General features: G+C 42.2%; 1 protein-coding gene across 5 annotated transcripts in view; it reads right to left on the bottom strand.

The window, feature by feature from the left end:
* Positions 1-24110, bottom strand: part of LOC122997050 (SLX4 interacting protein) — a 36369-nt gene that overhangs the window by 10668 nt on the left and 1591 nt on the right. For 3 of the 5 annotated variants that reach the window (XM_044372966.1, XM_044372965.1, XM_044372967.1), the window contains exons 3-6: positions 17139-17228; positions 16662-16788; positions 2946-3023; positions 1234-1322 (exon numbers count right to left, since the gene is read on the bottom strand). In XM_044372966.1, the coding sequence (XP_044228901.1) occupies positions 1234-1322; positions 2946-3023; positions 16662-16788; positions 17139-17228 (384 nt within the window). Of the gene's footprint in view, positions 1-1233; positions 1323-2600; positions 2756-2945; positions 3026-16661; positions 16789-17138; positions 17229-24110 lie in introns of those variants that run through there. The other 2 variants (XM_044372968.1, XM_044372969.1) reach the window with 2 other exon arrangements.

Below are 24110 nucleotides of genomic sequence, written 5' to 3'. Positions count from 1 at the left end.
GCTTGTACTGTATGAGCCCAGAGAACCACATCCTGAGGAGAGGAACGCAATCGACAGCAATGCCTCCTTGAACTGGAAAATTGGTTACACAATCTGAACTTTTCACTGACGACTGTGTTGCTCCACTAAAAATATTACAATCGCTGCTTTCATTGGAAGCCAAACTGTGGAGAGTGCAGAGACGTTTCAAAGGGAAACAATAGCAAAAAGCACATAGAAAAACAGCGGGCCACTGATCATGGGATGTGATGGGAGAGATGTCTGTCCTTGATGTGAGTGCCAAGGTGAGAGGCTCCACCACGATTTCCCAGAATACTCTGGGGAGTTTGGGATCAAATGAGCACAGGCCAACGGATAGTTGCCTGCAATATGAATGGACAAGAAAGAACTGCAGTAGTAGGGCTTATGACATGGGCAAGAGTGCAACATGATACATATAGCATGGAGTCTTACAGGGAAATACCCACTTTAACCAACTTTATCTGAGTCTAATCAATCAGGGCACATGATATCTCACTGCGGGCAATCATGTTAACTGAATTCTCCCTTAAGACCAAAACAATGTATGTGTAACAGACAGAGTGTTGCTATAGTTCCAGTAACCTTTACAGTGTACCATGAATAAAATGCTTCATAATGGATATTAAGATTTTGAATATTAAGTGTTTACACTATGAGCAAGGTGGTAAGAGGTAGAAGGAAATCTTGATATTTACATCAGATGTTCTTACAATGTCAACATGGACTCAAGTCCCACAAAGATAAAAAATAATGTTCTCTGCCACAATTTTCCACAACAGATCAAAAGTTTGAGAAAATTCTAGACACATATAAACTTTCTCAGGAAATGTTGAAATGTGCAAAATTCATTTTGGCTTCATTTTTTGACTACCCGATAATGTTGAGGTTTTCAACAACCCCATGTCTGACTTTGACGAAAATGAATTAAACTGTACAGCTGGGTTGAATTGGCACGATGTGGAACCGAACCGATGTGGAACTTTTTAAAGACAGGGTGGCTCTGCAGCTTTGGTCCCCATCTCGTTCCCCCTCAGTACGTCTCCTCACAGCCCCTGCAGGTTCAGAGCCCCACATCCCCCACGTGAAGAGGCTCAGCATATATAAAGCGAGAGCACAATTTGGCAACACATCTCTATAATAACACACAGACCCTTGCAGGATTTTTTGCCAGGCGACTGGAAGAGGAAATAGAGGAGTATAAACAGTTCTCACCGCGGCCAGGCTCGGGTTTCCATGGTGCGCTGAGGCATCCTCTGGACAGCTTACACACACAACATAGCGCTCAGGAAACACACGCAAATCTGAAAGCAGGCAAAGAAACAATACAGACCATGTGAGTTAATAACGTGGGCTCACCTCTAATTATGAGTCAAAGTCAGACAGTGGGAATTGTGGTGGAAGCTTGTAAGGACATTTACAAACACCAAGTATTTATTATCCCTCAAACCAAGTAGAAAATGGCAGTGTACACATAATTGCTAAGCTTTATGAACCACGTAAACTACATGAAATATTAGGAAAGTTTATATTAACAGTGGCTCTTGGGAGTAATATCAGTAATATTACATTTACATCAGCTTCAGAGAAAAAGACCACAGACAACAACAATACTATTGCATTCATTATATTATTTATTGTACTATTAAAATAAATCTAATTGTCCTTTAGTATTTTTACAGATGACACAAACTCATTATACCATCTCAACTGGACAGCCAATGTCTGACCTACTGCCTGTTACATAACCTACAATATGTGAAGAACCTGTAAAGCAAATCCAAAATTTGTTACACAACTCTAACTCTGCCATCTTCTGTTCAAATGTCTCTTTTTGCAGCAGTGGTGAATTTAGTACATAAAAACTCATATTCCTCCTTAGTGGCCATTTCTAAATACATTGGTTTTGCTTCACTTGTGTGGATTAGTGGTTTATAAACATAAACTAGTTCCTGGGAAGCCAGTGCACACACATGTTAAGCAGGCAGAGAACTTCTACCACATCCTGCATTAGTGTAAGCATATTTTGTTTATGCTCTGTGTTGAGGTTCTAACACGACTAAGGAGGACTATGTCAGTCAGTAGGTCAGTTGATCAAACAACACTTTAGAGGATAAGTGGAGTTTACTGTGGATGTTCATGGCCTTTGAAGATTAATTCTCCAAAAAATTCAGTAGTACACTTTAAAGATTAAAAAAAATCTTATTGAAAGATTGCAATGAAATTTACAGAACAAATTCAAGCTTCAAAGAGGATTTGGATATTACATCAGTTCTTCCTATTGAACCAGCTTCAAATTAAACGATTGCCATGACAAAACTTGCTATTTTTCAATATGTAATTAGCCAGAATAACAGATGTTTGTGTTTTTAAACATCTGTTTTATAACTATTGGACATTTTCACATGACCACTATGTACTGCTAACACAGTGGACTGAATTACACAACCTTTGACCCCAGGAGACTGGGTCTAATTTGATGTGTAACGGACCTGCTGAGAGAAGCAGTCATCTCAGTCTGCAGCAGGTCAGTGCTGCTTTAACATCCAAGCCCCTAGGGAGCAGATATTAACTTTACTGACAGGAAGAGAGCCATGTTGGTCCCATGAAAAGGTGGCCAAGGGTCACAGGCACTAGATGGGCCATGGAGATAGATCCTCACTGCCCTCCATAGACAGCCCTCCAATCTTTCTCTCCCACTCTCAGTAGCCTCTCAAGGGAAACACTTAATGGCTGCCTGTTCTCAACAACACCCCAAGCAGGTAGGGACAGGACATAAAAACAAGTGAGGGGGAGCAAAATCAACATGCAGAGCACAGATGACTTGATGTTTCTGTGGGAAATTTGGCTGAGTATGAGTCATTGAGATGTCTATTTCTGATTCATTTAACTGGGAATTGATTCTTGAAAACATGTAGGTTACATACCCCCATAGAGCTGCTTGACAATACATCTGAGGCTGGAGTGGCGCTTCAGAAAATTGGCAACTAGGTTGAAGTTTTTCCCTATAAAGACAAACAAACAAACAAAATTACAATTAACAGCAAAAAGGAGCAACCAGACACAAAGCTATTTTACAAATATATGGCACCATTTCCAAGGCTGGAAAAGTGCCACTACTGAGACCAGCGAGTTACTTCTGGATGGGACTTTCTGGAAGGATGCGTGCTAGCATTGTTGTCCTTCCCTGATACGCTGATAACTTTTATTCAATTTACCATCATGACACAAAACAACCTCAGTTGGCATTCAAATCATTCTGCTGGTCAGACAAATGTTCATGACAATGAGTGCTTAATCAAAGGACACACTATGCAAATAGTTTTGATCCAATATGAAGCCCTGCATATGATGAGTTTCACAACCACTCCTACTACAGTAGAAGCAGGCTAGGCTTACTGGTTGCTGAAATAAACCCATGACATTTAACTTAAAGTGAATACAGAACAAGACATTAAATTTCTAGGAAATTGGAAGCTCTACTTCCTCAATGCAAAGTGTTATACCCATTTTCAGCACACTGTTGTACTGTTAGCTCTACATGCAGCAGACCAAGTCTGGATGGCATTCTCTTGCTCTTCAATTCCCCACTAACTTTAATCTTATGCTCAGTCAGAGGCCCAGAATACTCCCAAACGAGCTAATCTATTAATGGAGAGAGACCCTATTCATTCTGTTGTAATTTAACTGACCTCCCAGTCTGGCAGGAGCAGAGAAACCATGTCCTGGGCCTCTGCTCTATTTGTCATGGAATGTTTGTCATGGTATGTAAGATGTGCTAGGCAGAAACAGTGGCCTGTTGCCTAATCTGGTAGGAATTTGTTGACTAAAAGCAAGGGTCTGGCTAACACGCTATCCAGTTGTTCTTTGTAAACAAGACAACAGTGCTGAGAAGCTGACGGAGGCTGCTAATACTTCGGTACATCCACACAATCTAACCTGACTCTCCACTTTTATACTTTTCTTTACATGCTGACTGTAAAGCTACACCCTGCTTGACGTCACCACCACCTTTCTATTCCGCCTACTCTTATTTGTATCTTACATTACAGTTGCCGTGTGAAAACCTAATTAACAGCTAACTTTGGGACTTTAGTACTTTCACTTCAATTAAAGGATTACATGTCCTCCATAGTTTGAGAAAATTCTGACCTCTTGCACTCAGAGCTCTTTCAGAGCTCCCTGGATAATGTCAAATGTGCACTGTCATCAAGCTAAAAACGAGGCTGTCTTTGTCTCTGAAAAGCTGACATTTGGAAGTGGGGAGGTTTTTACCCGTCGGCAAAAACACTGACAGTCATTCACCAACAAAAGCAGTCCCTACACTTCGTAAAAAAACTTGGACAAGTCTCCTCGAGAAGTTGACCAACAACAAGGGGGAATAATTTCCCACATGGTGCATTGGCATGAACATATAACACAAAGAGCAGACAGCATATTAACAGCACTGGCCCACACGCAAGTGTGCAGGCGCCAGTGTGAACATTTCCCCTTTCTCTGTTTGCTGATGTCATCTCAGCTCCAGCTCAAAGCATCTACTTATCGTCTTCAAAAAGAAACTGTCTTACAGTTCTTTAGATAATGACATGCAATTACAGAGACAGTTTGCCACAAAACTGTCACAGGTATACGGTTAAGTCGACCGGCCAGTGATTAATGGCACCACCTCTGCTTTCTTTTTTTTTTTGCTTTTTTGCTTGTGTCTGAATTCACCACCAGGATAAATACTGTATATAAGTGAGCACAATTCATATGCAAACACAAATAAATGAAGGATTGAATGAAACAGTCAATCTAATCTGTTTCAACGAAGTTCAGCCTGTCATCTAAAGATAAATATTTACCATTCCAAACTCCAATTAAAATGAAGCTATTAAGGCTTTTGAAATATGGATGTTTACCACTATGATAGTGAGCAATTACAATCAATATTTTTCCAAAGATAAAAGGGTAAAATTATTACTTAGGTGACAGGCTATAACACTTGTCAGGTTAGCTCCTATAGGAATGTGTCTGCTCCTCCAAAGCTCTTAAGGAGAAATTTAGCCTACAGCAAAATTCACGTGTAGGCAGTTTAGTCATGATTTGTGAACATACATTAGAAACTCTCAGACACAGAACAATCTCTAACCTGCACAAAAAATAGATTTCTGGTAACACCTTTGTAGACAGCAGGAGGGAAGATTTATCAGAAATTAGCATTCATTGAAGAATCGGGATTTCCTTTTATGTGACTTTGGGCAGCTGAGTTGAAAGAAGCTCATCTTACCAGCTTTTCTTGGGTCAGCGTCAGTGATCATTACTCTTGCTCTTTGGTCCCAATTATTTTTCATTCTAGCCATCTAATCGGTTGATATAAATCGCATACTGTATATGGGATACCAACTCAAAGCATTTGCCTAACTGTGAGGATAGAAAAACCATTAGGGCTCTAGGACCTGCACACTAGGATTGAGAAAACATCATCATGAATCGAGGGTCATAGAGAGGGGCCATGTGACAGCTTTAGGTGGGAATTTATAGGAATCATTTTACAACTTGTTTTTTTTAATCCAAGGCTCAGGTAGCCCTATAACTCTCATATACAGCAGTCTGTAATTTTTGTTTTATTGGATCTGTACCTCACAACATTAGATTTGCAAGAAAACAATGACTGAGGGCAAATTTCCAACTTTCAGCTTTAATTTAAAGGTTGTGTACATGTTTGAATAGTTTAGAAATTGTAGCCATTTTTATGTACAGTATAGTGTCCCAATTTTAGAGAACCTATGCAATTGAACAAATATACATAAACTGACATTTCAGCCAGGACAGTCACATCAAGGTTTTAACCATTTATTTCAACCATATGCATTTTATTATGGTTATGTGTCTCTGCTCATGTGATGCCCTGGAACAAATCTTGGCAAGCTTGACACATACTGTCCTTGAGCTCAAACCCCCCCCTGACAGAGCCTGAGACACACAACATTTGATGACCATGAACACATAAAATATTAAAATCTTGTTTGATTAATATTAGCTGACAGGCTCTCAGCGTTACACTGTACAGAGTGGAAGTAAACAAACAGCTGTAGCTACAAGTCATGGACAAACAGTGTGTTGCTAACAGGGATTTTGAAGAGCAATGACCAAACCAGCATCTAACATTTGTGACATTTCCAGGTATGTTTACATGCTGTTTAGTGGGGCTGCAGCTGAACTAATTACCTAACTAGCATGCTAAATGATGTAAGCGGTGCACTTTTCCCCAGTAAATGTTTGTTTGGTGGCTTGTCCAACAAGCTAAAGGTGCAGGATAAGACGTGTGTTCATGTTTGTGAGTTAGATAAAACGGAGACTTCAGCAGGAAAGCTAATGTGGGTTATTGTTCAGTGTCTGTGGCTCTTGTGTTGTATAGCAGGATGCCAGCAGGCACAATCATGAAATCAAAGAATTTAAAATATAAATATCTCCCTTTTGGTTTCAGATTTTTCTCATAGGAGAACATAGGACAAGTGAGTAGATGTATGCTGTTGTGGACCCAAAAAAAAGGCAATTTAATTTTAGTCTGACTTTAAATGAAACATTCAAAATTCATGAACAACTAAATGCTAATCCAGGAGGTACAGTATGTGACTATACAATGACTTCAGTGCCTGCCAGAACTACCACAAGGCTCCATAAAGTAAAATGTTTAGTATTTTGGTTTCAAATCCTTTGCAGTCAATGGCTGCCTGAAGTGTATTAGCCATCAACATGGCGGTCACCCAGGCCTCTAATGCAGCCCTCCTCAGGTTGTGGTTGTTTAGGGGGCTTGTGGGGCTTAAATCTGAGCTTCAACAAGTGAAACACATGCTAAAGTTGGACTGAGGTCAGGTGATTAACATGGCCACTCAAAAACATTCCTCTGTTAAGCCCTAAAAAACCCCATGGTTGTTTGGCTGTAAGTTTAGGATCATTGTCCTGCAGCAGCAGCAGCAACAACAGACTCCAAAATGAATCAAGACCTGTGTGCATAAACAATGAAATGAAACACACCTATTCAAGACACATTGGAGCAGCCAATTATGAAATAAGTTTGATCTCCTAAAACTGAGAGAGACTATGTATAAAGCAGCTACAATTCCTACACAGTTCATCTGATGTGGATTTAAACTCAATTTAAAGCTGTAAGTTGGTACTTTAACCTTCAAGTCATTTTTCATTTCAAATATGATTACAGAGACTAAACAAAACATGAGTCACGGTCCAAATTCCTATGGACTGTGGTAATATATATACGAGACGGACATCTTTGCAAGGCACACATGTTAATGTTAGATGCTGTTGTAGTCCCTCCCTCACTAAATTGTCTCTAGAGTTGGGGTCTCTGTAAGTCTGCCCCTTTAATACTGGATGCACACAAAGTATGTAATAATACTAGATAAGCCAACAAGATCTAAATAGATAGAATACTTTATAAATCCCAAAGGGAAATTGCATAAACACTCTGTATGGTATGTTGTATGTGTTTGTAGTTAACAATAGCAACATTCCTTTATAGGAAAAAAATTTGATATTCTGTTATTCTTTAAATAGCAAACCATTGGTCATCTATTGCCCGTTCTGGATGTCTAACCGGAGAGGAATGCAGATCTGTATCTCTGTTTTGTTGTTTCTGCCCATTCTGGGTCCAGGACGGACCAGGAAGCAAGCATCTTTCATTGCACATTCAAGGCCTTCTATGTTTTTAGAAGCTTTGATTTAGTCCGTTAGACTCTTTAGCCTCATGTCTAGCTCTACAACTATTCTCATTGCTTTCCCTGGTGGGTTGAGCTTGCCAATTCCCAGGGCAAGCTTGACAGGGACGTCTGGACACAGAGTTGGGAACCAGTGAAACGGCATGGCCCGAGACATCAGCTGTTGCTCCAACTTTATAACGTCCTGCACAGCGCAGAGTTGCTCTTGGCCCTCTGCCCGGGTTCTCTCGTGCTAAGCTTACATTCATGTTTCTCTCTCACAAACAGTTTGCTGGTGCCTCCTCTGGGAATGAGTGGCCCCTTTCTGTGGCAACTGTGGCCCACAGTGGTGCAATACACAAATCTGCAGAGCAGAAACTTTAAAGGGTTTCATTTGTACTTCCTTCAAGAGAAGATGGTCTTGCTTAATTGTTTTGAAACCCAGTGCACAACAATATTATGACAGGTCAAATCAAACAGTAAACAAGCCAGCACGCCATGTTTTCAGAAATGTGGTAGATAATATCGTAACCGCTTGTATGGAGAGACTCCTACATCTTGTAATATACCACAGGACAACTGCAGAAAAAAAAGACACAGACTCCACAAGGCTGGTGCCAAGGCTAGAAAACTGTACTTTCGAGTCACACACACACACACATACACACATGCACACACACACACATGCACACACACATCCCTGCAGCTTTCACCGCTTCCTGGGAAAACAATGAGAGGAAAGAAAAGTCAACAAACCAAAAGGCAACCAGAGTGACTGGGACTGTAAAATGGAACAGACAGGGGTGAGAGGCATTCGTACCGGGGTCAAAGGTAAGCCCCCATGGAACAGACTTCATTAACTTCAGTCATATCCTGAGGAGATCATTAAAACAGCCATAGAAAACATAGCCTACTTCTCCTCACCATCCGCATTCCTGGCAGCCCATGTTGTTGTGACTCATGCAGGAATCCATAAGCATTTCTGCTCTGATATGGAGGATTTTCTGGGGTAGCTTGCAAGTTCTGGCCATGCATCAGCCTGACCACAGTGAGTCCAGGGCCTTTAACGAAATACATCAGTGGGTGTCAGTGCATTTCCGTGCACTTAAGTAAGAGTTTTGCAGTAACCTGATTTCTTTGACGTCATGTAAACATGAAACCGCGCTTTCATAATTAAGTTATTGAGAGAAATCTGATTAGCGCAGCTTAATTTCTGTAGGAGGAAACCGATTTCTTGGCTATGTATATGCTTAACTGGGTTTCTAACAGGATTTTTTACAAGAGCAGATGTGCATGACAATACTTCTGACTTTTCAGTAGACTATCAACGCAGCAGCAGTGCTAAGGGATGGAAGGAAAGACGATAACTTGTCGAGATGCACCCTTATATGCAAAATAATTCAAACCAAAGTCTGAATATAATTTAAACTGAAATAAATAAGTCAAATTTATTTTCCACGGGTGAACATATTTATATATGCATATAATAAAGAAGGGGCTCCAAGACAGTTTAAATGTCCCCGTCAAAAAATGAAAAAACTTTTCAGGCTGCAACATTTTTATCATTAATAGAATTAAATTATGCCAGCCTTGCTTCACAAACATGGCAGTGAGAAGGAGAGAAATCTGATTACCCACCAGCTGCATATAAACGCAGGTTTTACAGTAACCTGGTTACTGCAGTGCATGTAAACGCATTCTCCGATTTCTTCCCGTAACCTGATTTCTCCCATTAACCGTGTTTCTAGTGTGCATGTACAGTAAATGTAATGACTGTATGTCAGGAAAACTGCAATTCCCACGCAATCCCTTTATGAACAGGAGTTGGATCAGCAGGACAGTCAGACATCAGTGCCTGAGAATCCTGCTCTTTTGACATCTCTGCTTTGATGTGGACCCCCTCCCTCTGTCCTCAAGTGTGGGTGGACTGTTGGGGCTTAGAGAGAGAGAGAGGGGTGGAGTGGTGAAGGATGAGAGAGCATGAGGAAGTTACCCATATGTAAGTGGGGGCTTTCCTGGAAGGACATCACTCTCTGTGTGTAACTGTAACTACGGCTGTAGCAGAGCACTGTGCCTTATCATCCTGCACAACGTCCACCTGAAACAATATTTGCACATGAGTGTTCAATTTAACATTTGGGTGACCCCTTCATCGCAGTTACAAAATACGCCGCAGCATGGTAGCTCAGGCCAACCCATAATGCAGCATGTGACTAAAGTGGTGGGGAGCATTTTGGAGCACAGAACAATTATCAAGGGAAGAAAATCTATTTCTCAGAAACAATCTGATGAGAGAAATGCAGTCACAATACAAAATGTCATATTCAATCATCATTATATCTTAATTAGCCTGCGAGGCCACAAATCTCTCAAAGTTCTGCCACTGTTTATATTAAAGAGCATTCAGAATAAGGAGGATGCAAACTGCTTATTTTGCATTTATGTTGTGCAAAGCAGTTTGTGGACTTGAGTTATGCACTGTGCTGGCCCTTTAAAACTCAGATCAAGGTCTCATTGGAAGCAGACTCCCTGCTTGCTTGGTCGTCTGTAAATCTGCAAGCCTGTGTTTATAAATCCAAATAGATGAACCATGACACACATGGTTGGGTGCCGTTTGAATTTTATCGATTCTGCTTATAGATTGATTCCGGTTCTGAACGATTGCCAGTTTAAAATAAGTAAATTCAAAGTCTATTTAACTGAACATTTACAAAGTAAATACATAGAATAAAAAAAGTATGATCCAGTCAGTACATATATTTTCTTGTGGATGCTGTGGTATTCGCACACTTCTGTGAAAAAGAACTGAAAAGGGTAGCAGTAGGGTTCCTATTGTAGCAATCAGCTCAAGTTTTGTCATTCTATAAAGCATGAAGTGAAATTGAAATAAATTAATCATGTCTGTCAGTCACCACGGCCCTTAAGAACACTCCAGAAAAATAGGGCTATAGAAGAACATTGTGCTTCTTTTTTCCTTGCTAGTGTATCCTTGCAATGAAACACGAAAAGTGCAAAATACATAGCGGCTGGTTGCTGTGTGTTCCACATGAAATACTAAGTAATGAAATACTAAAGCAGTGTTAGAAATGGTCCGAGCAATAGGGGCAAAATGCTAGAACTAAAGTGCATTCAGTGCACAACACCTAGCTGCAAACAAATAAGCAAAGTCAATACATAAAAACAGATTGTATGTTACGGTGTGTCGTGGCTAGGGATCCCTGGTTCTACTGGAGGTGCTAGCACTAGCTGAAGACACACTCAGGCTAGAAGACCACAAAACATCAAACACTGAACATTCTTTCAGATCAACGCCGTGCTGCCTTAAATGTCAAAATTTAATGTGTAACCTGACTTACAGCTAATTAGCTTCCCACATGCATTGCACTTTGCCTTGTCGTTTTCTTTAATAAACTGAAGCCACACTTTTGTCACACTAAACACATTAAAGCACATTAAACAGCATGTAGTCACACTTTTTACTGCGGTCCATCTTTCACTTTTGTTGTGTAGCCATGCATGCTCATATCTAAACAAATCGACATGCTGTTGCACTGATCCATGACATAAACAGGTCCTGGCAGATAGCCACGTCCTTGCAGATATGTAGCCTTTGTTTGCAATAATAAAGGGTTATTGCACTTAGGAACCAATAAGCAGAACTGAAATTAATTTTTTTTTAATTGTCATCTGGTTCTTGGTCTAAGGATAACAGATGGGTAAGGCCAAAGCAAAAAGAAGAAAATTCTTTGTTGAATAGACTGAAGTTCTAAATTTTAATGTCACTTTAAAATAAATATAATACACTAACTTTACAAGATCAAAAATCCCTATGGTCTGCAAGTAAATTGTGTTATAGTGCACTTTGTGCTGCTGCCATAATGCCTTTCCTGGCAACACAAGGCAAATTTAGCACACTGCACCACCATGACACCTGTCCACAGGAAAAACCACAGAGCTAACAAGAGCACATGACACAGGCCCATTTCTCTCAAAGTGAAGCATGGTGCAGAGAAAAACAACAAGATCTTCTGAAATGAATTCCTGAAACAAGGCGCTCTGGTCAGGCTGAACACTTAGCATGAGTTCAAGAGAGTGTGTGCCGTCTCCCAGACCAGATTGTGGTAAAGGGGAACAGTCACATGAATGTGATCCGTGCTTAGGCTCAGGCCCTAATTATATGGGAAAAGAGTGTGGTGTGACAGCTATGGCAGGGATTGCGGTTGTGTCCTAAGAGACTGCAGATGACCCTGCGGAGAGGGAAAAGAGGAGAAAGTGAGAAAACATAAAGTGCAGACATTAGAGGAGCATGGAAGAGTAGTGGTGAGAGGAGAGGAGAGGAGAGGAGGAGAGAGGAGAAGAGAGGAGAGGAGAAGAAAGGAGATGAGAAGAGAGGTGTGGAGTGGAGAGGAAAGGAAAGGAACGTGTAAAAATGCAAAAGACAGGAAAGGAAAAAAGTATGTGTATGTTTGTGTGCAATACTGTGGGGGGGGGGGGGGGTGTGTAACAGTGGAGTCAGACTGTCCTATGCATTGCTGCTGAGTAAGGCCGGGGGCTTACAGGAGGGATTTAAAGAGCCACAGCAACACCACAAAGCACCAGAGGGAGGGGGGTTGCCCAGCAGGGGCCAGAGGAGGGAGGGTGAGAGGGGAGAGGGGCAGGCTGGCTGGAGCGGCTACTCTGATCGGGATCCGTTTCCAGCCTGGGCCTTGGAATTCCTTTGTTCCTGTCACAGGTCTCCGTTTCCCCCTAGCCTTAATCCCAGCCTGCCTCACGCCCAGTAACACAGAGCAGGGCAGGTAACTCTGCCACAGGCATGCCTCTCTATTTACAGACCAGTCCCTCACATGGCAGCCACTCATATAAATAGTAATAGCTGTGGTTGTACCGTGAAGAAACAAGGTTGGTTAAGACAGGTTGTGTGTGTTTTCAGAGAACTGCTTTGATCTGTCACAGTAGAAGGCTGAATGGTTGACATGTATTGATACTCCCAACAATGGACATCCAACACACAAGTAACGGTTTACATGTTGGTGCATTTCTTCGCTCGCTCACATTTTGGCTGAACGGTTTCGCCTAATTTGATAACTGTTCCGGCGTGGGGCTGTAGGCCTTCAAAGGGCCAGAGAAGCCAAGCAAAGTTAAATCTATGACAGGGCAGGGCAAAAAGTTAACCGTCTCCCTTTTAGTGTCTACACATCCTCCGCATTCTTCATTGGGAGGGAGATGGTCATTCGTAAACACATTCTCCAACAGTAAAGCTATCCAGCAACACTTGTGCTTTTCCCGCAATGGCTGTGGCCAGGCTGCCTTAAGCCCCCTTCATAGGGCTGCCAAGAGGAGTCAGTGGTACACTGTGCAGCACTCGCAAAGCCCTCTCCCACGGCTATTAGTGACCATTCATCTGGGGAGCCTGGGAAAATGCCTCTCCAGCCTGCTGTGGCCATGGGGAAACAGGCTGGCAGGTGTTCCCTCCCCCTAAGCCCTGGCACCTGTGCAGGGAGAGGAAGAGGGACCCAGTTCTGCCATGGGCTAAAAAGGTACCACTAGGCTTTGCCAGGGCTACTCTACCTCTTCTCACTGATAGGAAGACTCTCAAACACAAGGCTAACCTATAGAAAGGCGCTCTGCCTCACATAGAGAGATCAATGTGCCTCTATCAATACTAATAGTAGACAAAAGACATCTGGTAATGAGCTTTGGCAGTTTGAAATGGCATGTTAACTAAATCCGTGTAAAATGGGACTTCTCAGTTTACACTCGACATATACACACAAATACATACACCATTACAAACTACAAAATCAATTTCCCCTGGAGGTGCTAACCTTAGACCCAGTGAAAATCAAGATAGCACATAAGTCAACAGTGTGGGTAAACAAAATCTAATCTGATGCAAAAAGTGAAAGTATGTTGGTGAAGCCCGGAAAACAATCTCTTGGAGAGTCTGTACAGCAAGCGAGCTGTATTGTCCAAGAGTGCCATGTCTGATATAAATAGGTTTTCTACAGAGCAGTGGCATCTGCACAAAGGTAACTGTGACACTCTTACTGTCATACAGAATAACCACCAGTTTCCTCACTCAAATATCATATCAAATGACAAAAATGTATTCCTCAAAGCACAGAGAACCTATTATCCACTCATTTTCAATCTGTAATTACTCTGAGAAATGTGGGTGTGTTCAACACGGTCTACCAGGGAGAATGCGAGAGGCCTCTCCCAAACTCCCCTTTCCCTGGGCTTCTAAAGTCTAGCATGTCCATTCCGCTTGTCCAGAGCCAAAATGTTTGGTGGGAAAAGTTCCCTCTGTTCATCTCTCTAAAAACATAAATAAATCACATCACTATGAGCTAATCATGAAGTCTCAAGTAGCCTGGGTAAAAAAAAAAAAGGAAAATGAGGGGAATGGTGGGGGTTGACAGTTGGAAATTGGCCTCTGCAGCTGAGATTTGAAGAAATGGCTTGGATTTATGTTGGCAGAAGACATGGGATAAGCTCCTTTCTGACATATTCACTGGGTGCTATACTCACACATATACACCCAACACAGCATATAGCACATACATAAATACAATAACCCATAGAGATAACTCAGATACAAACACTTGCACTGAAGGGCCTTGGAATGTTAAAAGCTGTTGATGGCTCATTTGAAGTGCCAACAGCTGAGGCTGTTACGCTGTCCTTATTGCTGTCTGTTGGCGGAAGCCCCTGCGATTTCACACTGGCACCAGCTCAAACACCGCCTCATACAAGACTCATAGTCCCCCTCCCACACCATCCCACACATAGCACCACACTCCATCTGCCTATTCTTGGCCCAGACATCAGTGCAGCCCCGCCCGACACCTTTTCCTATATGCAACAACACACATGTGCACATGTTCCAGCACATCCACATGACTCACTCCAGGATACCCAGCTTAATTCTGCTCTTAAATAAGATAATGCTGCACACAGAGACACATGGATGCAAATAGGTCAAACAGATACACGCAGAAAACCAACTTCCACTCCCTGCTACAGACAGTCTGAAAGTCCTGTGAAGATTAGCAGGTTAGCGTTTGACCTGCCTGCAGAATAGACGACCCCTATACTTAATACCCGCCCTGAGGTTTGCTGGGCTTCCCTCCCTAAGCCTATAGTCTGTCCTCCCCTTTTATTGGCTCCTGCCTGCCTGCTCACTTCTCATAGTCACAGTCTCCACCTTTACTGTTCTGCCGCCTCCCGCGCATGGGACAATGAAAAGACCAAGAATCTCATTACACTCACTTAAGACCTATAATAGGACTAGAGCACATGAACTGTGCAGGCCTGTTTGAGGCACTGTACCTTTTCATGTTCTGAGAGGGGAAAATTCTCCGATATGGTATGGAGTCATGTTCCACTGGTTACATTCTTCTTGGCAAAGCTGCAAGGAGCTTAATCATTTTTACATGCATATTTCACTGCTGAAATACTGATAGTCCCCTTGTTCACACAGTGGAGTGAGTGCGTGCGCGTAAGTGTGTGTGTGTGGAACCTCAGTCTGTGATCTCCATCATTAGAGATGTCTGTCTCTCCTCAGTCTGTCATGGGGAATATGAGTCAGGCTCTTCAGAAACTTTACACTGTCAGCCTGTTCACACCTAGCCCAGGGGGAGGATACAGTATATCTCTCCAACACACTGTCGCTCCTTCTGATTCTCACTGGTTCTGACGTGTGTGTGTGTGTGTGTGTGTGTGTGAGAGTGCCTGTGTGCTCCCATACATGCACACATGCATGCAAATCCACATTAACCAGTATACCTACAGATATTAACTGCCTGTATACCAACAAAATGCCAAAAGTTGAGTAACGTACACCCTTCTACAAAAGCAAACGCACACACAGATGCGTGCACACAAATGAATATACAGTTTTAGTGGGGGAGAGGACTAAACTAGTGGGGAGTCGCGTGAGAGGCAGAGCTACAGCCACAGGACAAACTTTATGGGGCCGACTGCCCTGTAATCCCACTCTCACAGTCAGGCCTGCCCTGCTGAGTGAGCCCAGTTTAACTGCTACCTGTGACAAACCTGTCTGCCTTACAACACGCAGCTGGGGGTTCCTCTGAAGCTAGGCTTACAGTGCTTCAAAGGCATGTGTGTGGGTGGCTGGGGGAATGTGCTCACATTGGATAAACAGGGATGAATTGAATTGGCTTATTCACATTGACACATAATTTATATATTTCTCACTCTGTGTGTATATGGTTGTATGTATACTGTGTATGTGTCAGGGCAACTGTCTTTGTTGTCATCCGGTTAACTACATCTACAGATAAACACAGGTGTGCCAACACCATACTAAACAGAAGGGTAACAAACATTAGCCATTTTAATGGATTTATGTTTTCATGTACATATATGGCTGAGACATGCCAAGTTAAACAGTGCAACATAAGAACTCCTATCAGCTCTTGCCTCCACAGGTCACACCCTGGGCGTAGAAAGCCACCATGTCCCAACTAGTTCTGTTGAATTTCCACCCACACTCAACTAAAAAAGGTAGCCATGAAATATTTTTTAGAATGTTTTGCAACTCCATTCCCACCTAAATGGCCCACCTCCATGCGCAGAGCCATATCTCCGCACTCTGAGATCCAAGTGAATAAATAATGGTTTTGAGTTCATAGCCAAAGTAAACCCTCTCACTTATTCAATAGTTGATGATAGACACACCTAAGACAAGGAAAGGGAAGACAAAGATGACTAAATTCCAGAGGAATGAGCAACAGTGAAATCAAAACAATATAAATAGAACTTTTGCTCATTATCGTGAAACGATTAAAACAAATGCACTAAGTAAACACATAAAGAAGCCAATGATATGAACAATAATGGGTTGTAAAGCAATAAATCATAAACACAGGCTATTTGGCTGTACTGCAGTGTAATGAGGGTCACAAGATGGTGTGTTACCTTTCACAACAAAGGCTGAAGCAGGTGCCAGCTCCTTTTTCTGTTTGGGCTGTCTTCTATTGTGGAGGGACTCTGTGTACTGCTTAACCCTTTGGTCCACAGAATCTCGAACCAGAGTTGTAACATCCTATAAACAACATGAAGATAATTCAAAATGGCAACATGTTATTGAACTACTGAGACATAGTAGGTTGTGATTGCTCTTTCAAAGTAAAGATTAGAGCACAGTCAAACAACAGGACAGTAACGGTTTCCAGTGGAAGGCCAGCAAGGCAACTCCACAGGTGGCTAGGTGAAGAGATGGGAACAGTTAACATTCTGCAACAATGAAAACCCCCAGGAAGAAAAGACAGAGGGCTCAAAGTCATTTTAGATTCCACGCTGTTGCTTTCTTTTGAAAAGGCCCCCAGCAGAACAGAAGCCATATATTCACTCGCACACTTATTCACACGCATGCCCTTCTCACTGTGTCTGTACCTCGATGTGGTTCGTAGTAAACCAGCTGGTGTCCTCTTGGCCGCCCAGGGGCAGAACGTGGAGATCCACCAGCACAGCAAAGTTCCCACACTGTAACACAAAGAGGAAGGACAGCCACAGGTTGCTGAGGGGCATTGAGCTCACAGACAACAAAGGAAATCAGAGTGTGGGTGATTGACAGCGAGACAAACCACAACGACCCCCTATGTCCTCAAACATCACCCCAGGCCTCTCACAGCAGTCCCCTCCCTCCTGTTTCTCTGTCTAGCCATCTCACTACCAATCTCCTCACAAAAAAACTACGGTCCTGTCTGTCTCCTCATATTTCCCCTCTCACAGCGTAAAAAGTATCTTCCTGTTCTATAAGTTTTGCTATACAGTCATTGTCTCAGGTCACAATAGGCTGCACATAAAGCCTTAAGATGTACCATATGAATGAGGATTATCCTAAACTGTAGCAAAGTGGTGATAAAACTCCACAGATCTAACCTAAAGCACTCCGTGTTTCTGCACTTTTGCACTACAACTTCTGAGTGCTGTAGAAAGCTAAGTACAGGGCTGCAGAGTGGATTCCTGAAGCAATACGTCATTGTGTCAATGACAATAAGCTACAAGGGACAGGGAGGCCAGAAACGCCGCGGCTGGTTAAGTTGCTGTTACATCTTTCTCAAGCCAGCCTGATTATGGTTTACACATGAGTGCAAAAGCTGCCCACTGCAGAGAGCAAATGGATGTGGGTCTCGTGTGAACTTCGCCTCTCCCTGGACGAGGAAGTAATGGATGGACTGAGACCACCCACAACATGACAAAGAGGAGCAACAAGTACTGCCCTAAAATCCAAAGTGATGATGATGCACTAGAAAGCATTGAACTGAACAGGGCAGCAAAAACATAGAGTCATATAAAGACAAAACCAGGCACAGATTTTAGGCACACAGTGTATAACTGGAAAAGACTGTGTACAGAAGAGGTTACTCATTTAGTAACAGGGAATACTAATGCACACTAAAAGCTTTGTAGTGAGCCAGGCTTGTCCCCTGGGCTGAAGAATCACAGACAGGATGACTAAACTCTACAACTCAGACTTGAGGGATCTTCCTATGGCCTTGTTCTCAGGATGATGCGAGAAAATGAATTAACAGGGTGTGTAGGGGAAGGCCCCTGCCACTTAGGTCCTAATTCTGGACACAAGCCTGCACTCCACAACTCCAAACTCTGTCCAGTTTTCCCCTCCTTTTCTTTAAAATGAACTAGGTTAGCTCCTTCCTCAAAGAGGGAAACTGAGACTTTCACTCGCAGTTCAAAAGTGAGGTTAGAATCTTTTGTCAAGAGACATTAAAAGGCTAAATACCAGAAATTTGGTTCTTCAAATCAAATCAAAGTGCCAATATTTTTCATATTTTTTTCCCCATGAGCGCTTTTCCTTTTTAGTTGTCTCTGTAGAAGCCACTTTACTTCTGCTTGCAGGTCAACTAGAGGAGAGGGCGCCCCCATATGACTAATAGGTGAATTTTTCTGGTAGTGCTTAATATCAACTGTCTTCTGGCACTTTGCTTCTGCAAAGTGTGAAGTTCTAAAGCCCTAAAGTGCACCAACCTGTACTAAAGTGTGTCATCATTAGTGTTGCCAAGACTGATGCAAGATTACTGTAGATTTAAGTTTCTTATAAAGACAGATAATTAATCTGTAATCCTCTGACTCAGAACATTAAAGAATACCAAAATCCAAACACCAAGATGTGGTAGCCACAAATGAGAAATTGTGAAATACTAAATAGTCTCTGTGCAAACACATTATTTTGCAAAGATACACAAAAGTTGTTCAACAAAAACAAGCTTTCACAAAGACAAGAATACCGTGGACCAGAACAGAGCCACCTTTATGTGCCAGCTCTTCTTGTATAAAATGTGTGCATGTTTCCTGTCAGTATGAGCTCTTCCCTACAGATCAGTATTCTCTCCATCCCCTGCCTTTTGTCTCGCGGCGGTCCACGGATGACTGGTGGCCTCAGCTGACTGCCTCCAACAATTACCAGTGCGTGGGAAAGCCTGGCAACCGAGGGTCAGACCTTGTCAATCAAAACAGAGGGACAGACAAGTGGCCGAGTCCCATAGTGGTTTCTTGAGCTGGACTTGACACACGTTGGACTGGTTTTTATAGCCTGCCTTTAGTTTCTGTCTTTCGAGACCTAAGAACGACTTCACAGATGAGTGTAGAAACTCTGTTTTTATACACCAGTTTCCAGTTTATCAGGTATGACCCTGCAATAAATCATGTGAAACTTGTGTTCCGTTTTTGTTCACACTGTGTCAGAGAGATGTTAATTGTGATGTTACGGTCATAGTTAATGGTGCCGCAATGGACTGCATTATATTGAAAAGGTGTTTCTAATATTCTGTCCCCCTCATGCATGTAAATACTGACTGGGACGACAAGATCAATCTTCTAGGATGCATGGCTTAAAATTAGTTAATTTGATCAATATCTTGGAAGGAAGAGAGCAGTACAGGGTTTAGAGTGCAGTCTTTATGGAGAGGCACAGCAGGGTGAATCCCCTAAAGTGGTTTCTGAGCTTCTGATTGAGTCTGTGTTTTGGGCTGAAAGCCAGACATCTAGCAAGCCTTAGACTAACTTCCTTTTATCACATTAGAGCGGCAGACAAGGCTCGACTGAGAACTGGACATTAATGATAAACATTGGTCTGCCCCTCACACAAAAACAGCATGTGATTCGTGGGGTTTCTCAGAAATGGGGGATGTTAGGAATGCAAACTAATGCAATCACACTAATGAGAAAACAATTAATTTGCCCAGCAAAACTGGAGGTTTAGCAGAGGGCCCAAAATTCCCCATAAAGTGTCAATGTTTGAGTCCAGGCTGCAATGTTTAGGTGCGGCTAGCACAGCTGTTACAAAGGATATTTGTGTTGAATGTGGCAGATAGTGTCAGACGAGATGAAGAAGGACAAAAAAGGGTCAGAATCTAATTTTACACAAAGGATCTGACTACAATCACATCATGTGGCCTAAATTTGTCAACTCCAAGCACAAAGAGTGACCAGTGGATCGCTAAGGTGAACTCTGCCATGAACTATGACCTCCATGTCCCCCCTGCCCCCCCCCCCAAAGCCCGGCTATAGCCCCTCTTTAGAGAGATCTCTGCAAGTAGCATAAGACTTTGAGGATGCAGTAATACCGACCACAAGGACCTTGTCTTCTTGAGTAAAGCTGGAATCTATTCTCAATCAGTCTGGAACACCATTAAAAAAGTCAGTATGCTCGTTAAAACAGCCCTCTCAGCAAATACTACCACATGCCTTTCTCTACTGTATCATAAGCAAGGCCCTGAAGAATTCTATTAACCTGACATATTCATTTATCAAATTCATGTACTTTGCTTTGACACATTTAAGGCAATACCGAGCAACTGTTACCGTTGTTGGAAAGAAGGGTTTGATAAAGGGCCAAGTTCTAGAGGAAGTTACTCTTTTCATACGTACTAAAATGGGCCAGCAGTGTTTTGTTCTCTGTCTTGCACAGGCTTTTTAGAGTTATGAACAGAGGCCGAGGGCTGAATAAGAAGCAGCAAGGAGTGCTACTTAATACCAAATCCTTTATTGTGCCATCTTTTGTGTGCTGTCACACAGTGAATGAATAGGACTCTTCCTGCAGGCTAAGCTCAACTTCTTCTATCCTAATTCTCCCCACTGGCAATCTGATAACCTGCAGAAAAAAAAAGGGTTAGGCAAAGACAAAAACATAATAAACATTTGAGACATAAACTGCCCACCGTCCACAGCACAACATGAGACAACTCCATTATACTTTCTGTCTGTAAACAAACAAATCCTGCCTCAAACTCCCTGACTGCTCCTTTCCCTTTTCTGGTCTTCAAGGGCTCTGGTCTATATCACTCTCAGTTCCCAAAACACTCTCTACCTTCCCTTATCTCTCTCCCAGACCCGGCTCTCCATCCTCCCGCCTGTGCTGCTCCAAGTTGGGCACAGGGCCCAAACTCTATGAGCAGCTTCACCCGCCTCCCCACCTCGCTGCCCTTTGCCATTGCTATCGCACCGTATAAGAACCAGACCTTCTCGGACTGCACTTAGCTCAGAGGCTAACACTAACCAGCCACAGATGTTTACATTGGGAGAGAAGGGGCAGCAGATGCGGTCTCACTCAATAAAACTTGCATCTCTCCCACTCTCCCTTTGTCTCTCTCTTTTTAGGACTTTCTCTCTCTTTCTGCAGTCTGCAAAGAACCCAGGGGAGCTCTTTAGATCTGTGGGTGTGACAACTTTGCTCTCAGGCTTTATTTGCCTCATTCCCAGCTCTTTCTCTGCTGTGAGTTACCTGGGTTTCCCCTTACGGAAAAAAAAGAGAAAATTCTCTATTCCAATTTTTCAGACTGCCAGATACTTAGCAGTGAGGCTTGAGACTTGATGATTACTGAGGTGACTGTTATTTACAGATAGTGTGTGGAAGTGTGTTCTGTGCAAAGCTCCCTTCATTCAGGTGAATGTTAGCACACCTGAGTCCTCTATTTGATGATAAAAAGAGACACAACCCAGCAGTGGAATTCCAGCAGCAAGAACAGACAGGAATATCTCCAGGTAACACTCAGCAAACAAAACTCAGGCAGACACATCCTTGAGAAATTGGTAGATAGACAGAAATAGCAGTTTGAGAAGTGTTTGGCCTCATTAAGAAATTTGAATTTTGTTTGGCAATGTAAGACAATGCTGAGATGAAAGGGTTTTTTTTAAAAACCCATGTTTTAAACCCTCCTTTTCTGAGAGATTCCCCATGTTGGAAAGTGTCAAAATGTTTCTAATCAGACTGCAATGATTTTGTACAGAGGCATGATGTGTGGTCTGATATGAGCTCATCTACAGAGTGACAACATTAAACAGCACATAAACCTCTGACATTAAACTGCTCTGTGGTACCTCAAACTTTTTATTCTTAAAAAACACTTTGGTCTCTGTCTCGACCTACTACATTAGATGGTTAGAAGTCAGCAGTGCATATTGCTAATAGAAGGCAGATTGCAAGGCTCTGGAGCGGTAATGTCCTGGCAGACAGCAATCGCTTCAGTGGATTGGTGTTTTAGCCTGCAGGCCCTTTTCAGGAGGTCTGAGAAGTGGCAGGTCACTATATAGTCTAAGCCTATTTAAGAGGGAGCATACCAGCACCTCCTGCAGCTCCACAGACCAGGGAGGGAGCCGCTTTGAAAACATTTGAGGAGAAAGGATCGTAAAACACACTGCTGAACAGCTTACTAAACATGGCATGGTGAATCCAAGAACATAACTCGTAATTACTTCAATAATCCTTGCACTGTGCAACTGGCAAACACTGTTTGCAACATGCCTTTGTGAAAACAATGATTCATTCATTAAAAAACATGGCGGTAGTGGTGTTTGTTTTGCGAAAGAGGAGCCCAGTGCAGCGCCTTGAATGCTATTGTTTGACCTGATCCCTTCTAACATACTTGTTTGTGGTTAGTTGGTTAAGCATGGTAGAGGCTCTGTGCATTTTCTCAGGCAGAGTAACACAACAGTATCATTATGTGCCCAGTGGGAAGGAACCTTTCGTGAACCTCCAGGGTTTTACTCTCCCACAACCAGCTAAGGGGGGTGGTGGGGTGGCCTGTATGCAGGCATGCATATGAAACAAATAAAGGGAGCCAATGCAATATCTGGTCAACTAGGCACACATGGCATTATGGAGGATGTGAGAGATCAGTGCAAATTTCTGAAGCCCTCATTCAAAACTCTCAATAAATGAAACATCAACAAAAGAGAGATCAGCGGCTTTCCCTGCACTTAACAAAAACATCTGATGTGCATTATTCCTGACAGAGCATCAGACTGAGGATGAACAGCTTGGCTTTTTAATAGAATGAGTTTCCTCTGTCCTGTATCGCTGCGTCCATTAACAAACGGCTCTCAGGGAGGCAGTCCGTTTTGAGATTTGCAAAAGGTAACCAGGAACTGTTCTGAAGGATGAGCAACAACATCAGACAGTTGAAATATGTATCTTTACTTCCCTCTAGTGGCCAAAGAATTATCTACTGGTGAAGGGCAAACTCATTAAAAAGGCAACATAAAAGGCATTGCAACAGAATATTAATACTGTGTTCATTCTATAAATGTCAGAAAAGCAAAAATATATCCCCGTGTTGCTTTATAAAACTTAGGAACAGCTTCCCACTGCTGAACAACAGCTTTTCGGTGGTTTAACATAGACCATAATAACTAAAGCTGTTTGCTGGAAGTTGTGTCTGTAGTAGGTTCCACTGTTTGGCAATGACGCGAACATAGTCGTTTTATCATGAAAGCTGGCAATAAAAACTGAAAGGCTTTAATCAAATGCAGATTTGTTTTATTCTTTAGTACCTTGTGTGCACTTTATGTGGGAAAACATTTCACTTCTGGGAAGAAATGACAGTAAGAATGAGGCTTTGTGGTCAGTGAGAAGCAAAAGCAGAACCCAAAAGCTCCTTTGCTTAAAAACAATAGATTTTCCAATATCTAACATACAGTAAGTAAATGTTCACAAGATACTAAAGAATATGATTGTGTTTAGATGATGACCTTTTACTTTTAGTCACCAGTTCTTTCATGATCGGACCTTAGATCTTACTTTGTTAAATTTGTTTATGCCAAACTGGACACACACAATCATAAATAAGTTATAAACTTTTACTTAGTACCAGTTAACATGGGTACAACATGAAATAGTTAGAAAGGTTTGCTTTGCTGACGAAGGCTCTGAGCAAATGTAATTCTGAGCAAATGCAAATGAAAATGAAATTCAAAAATCCAAAAGCGTGCCGGTTATACTTGTGATTCATCTGTATACAATATTTCAAATACTGTTTGTATGTACTGTTACACACACACACACACACACACACATATACATACATACATACATACATATGTACTTTGTGTAATTATTCATGTTTC

Source organism: Thunnus albacares, chromosome 14 (genome assembly GCF_914725855.1).
Source record: "Thunnus albacares chromosome 14, fThuAlb1.1, whole genome shotgun sequence".
NCBI classification, from domain to species: Eukaryota; Metazoa; Chordata; class Actinopteri; order Scombriformes; family Scombridae; genus Thunnus; species Thunnus albacares.
Note: the sequence above shows the minus strand (reverse complement) of the source record. Positions and strands in the feature narration are given on the sequence as shown.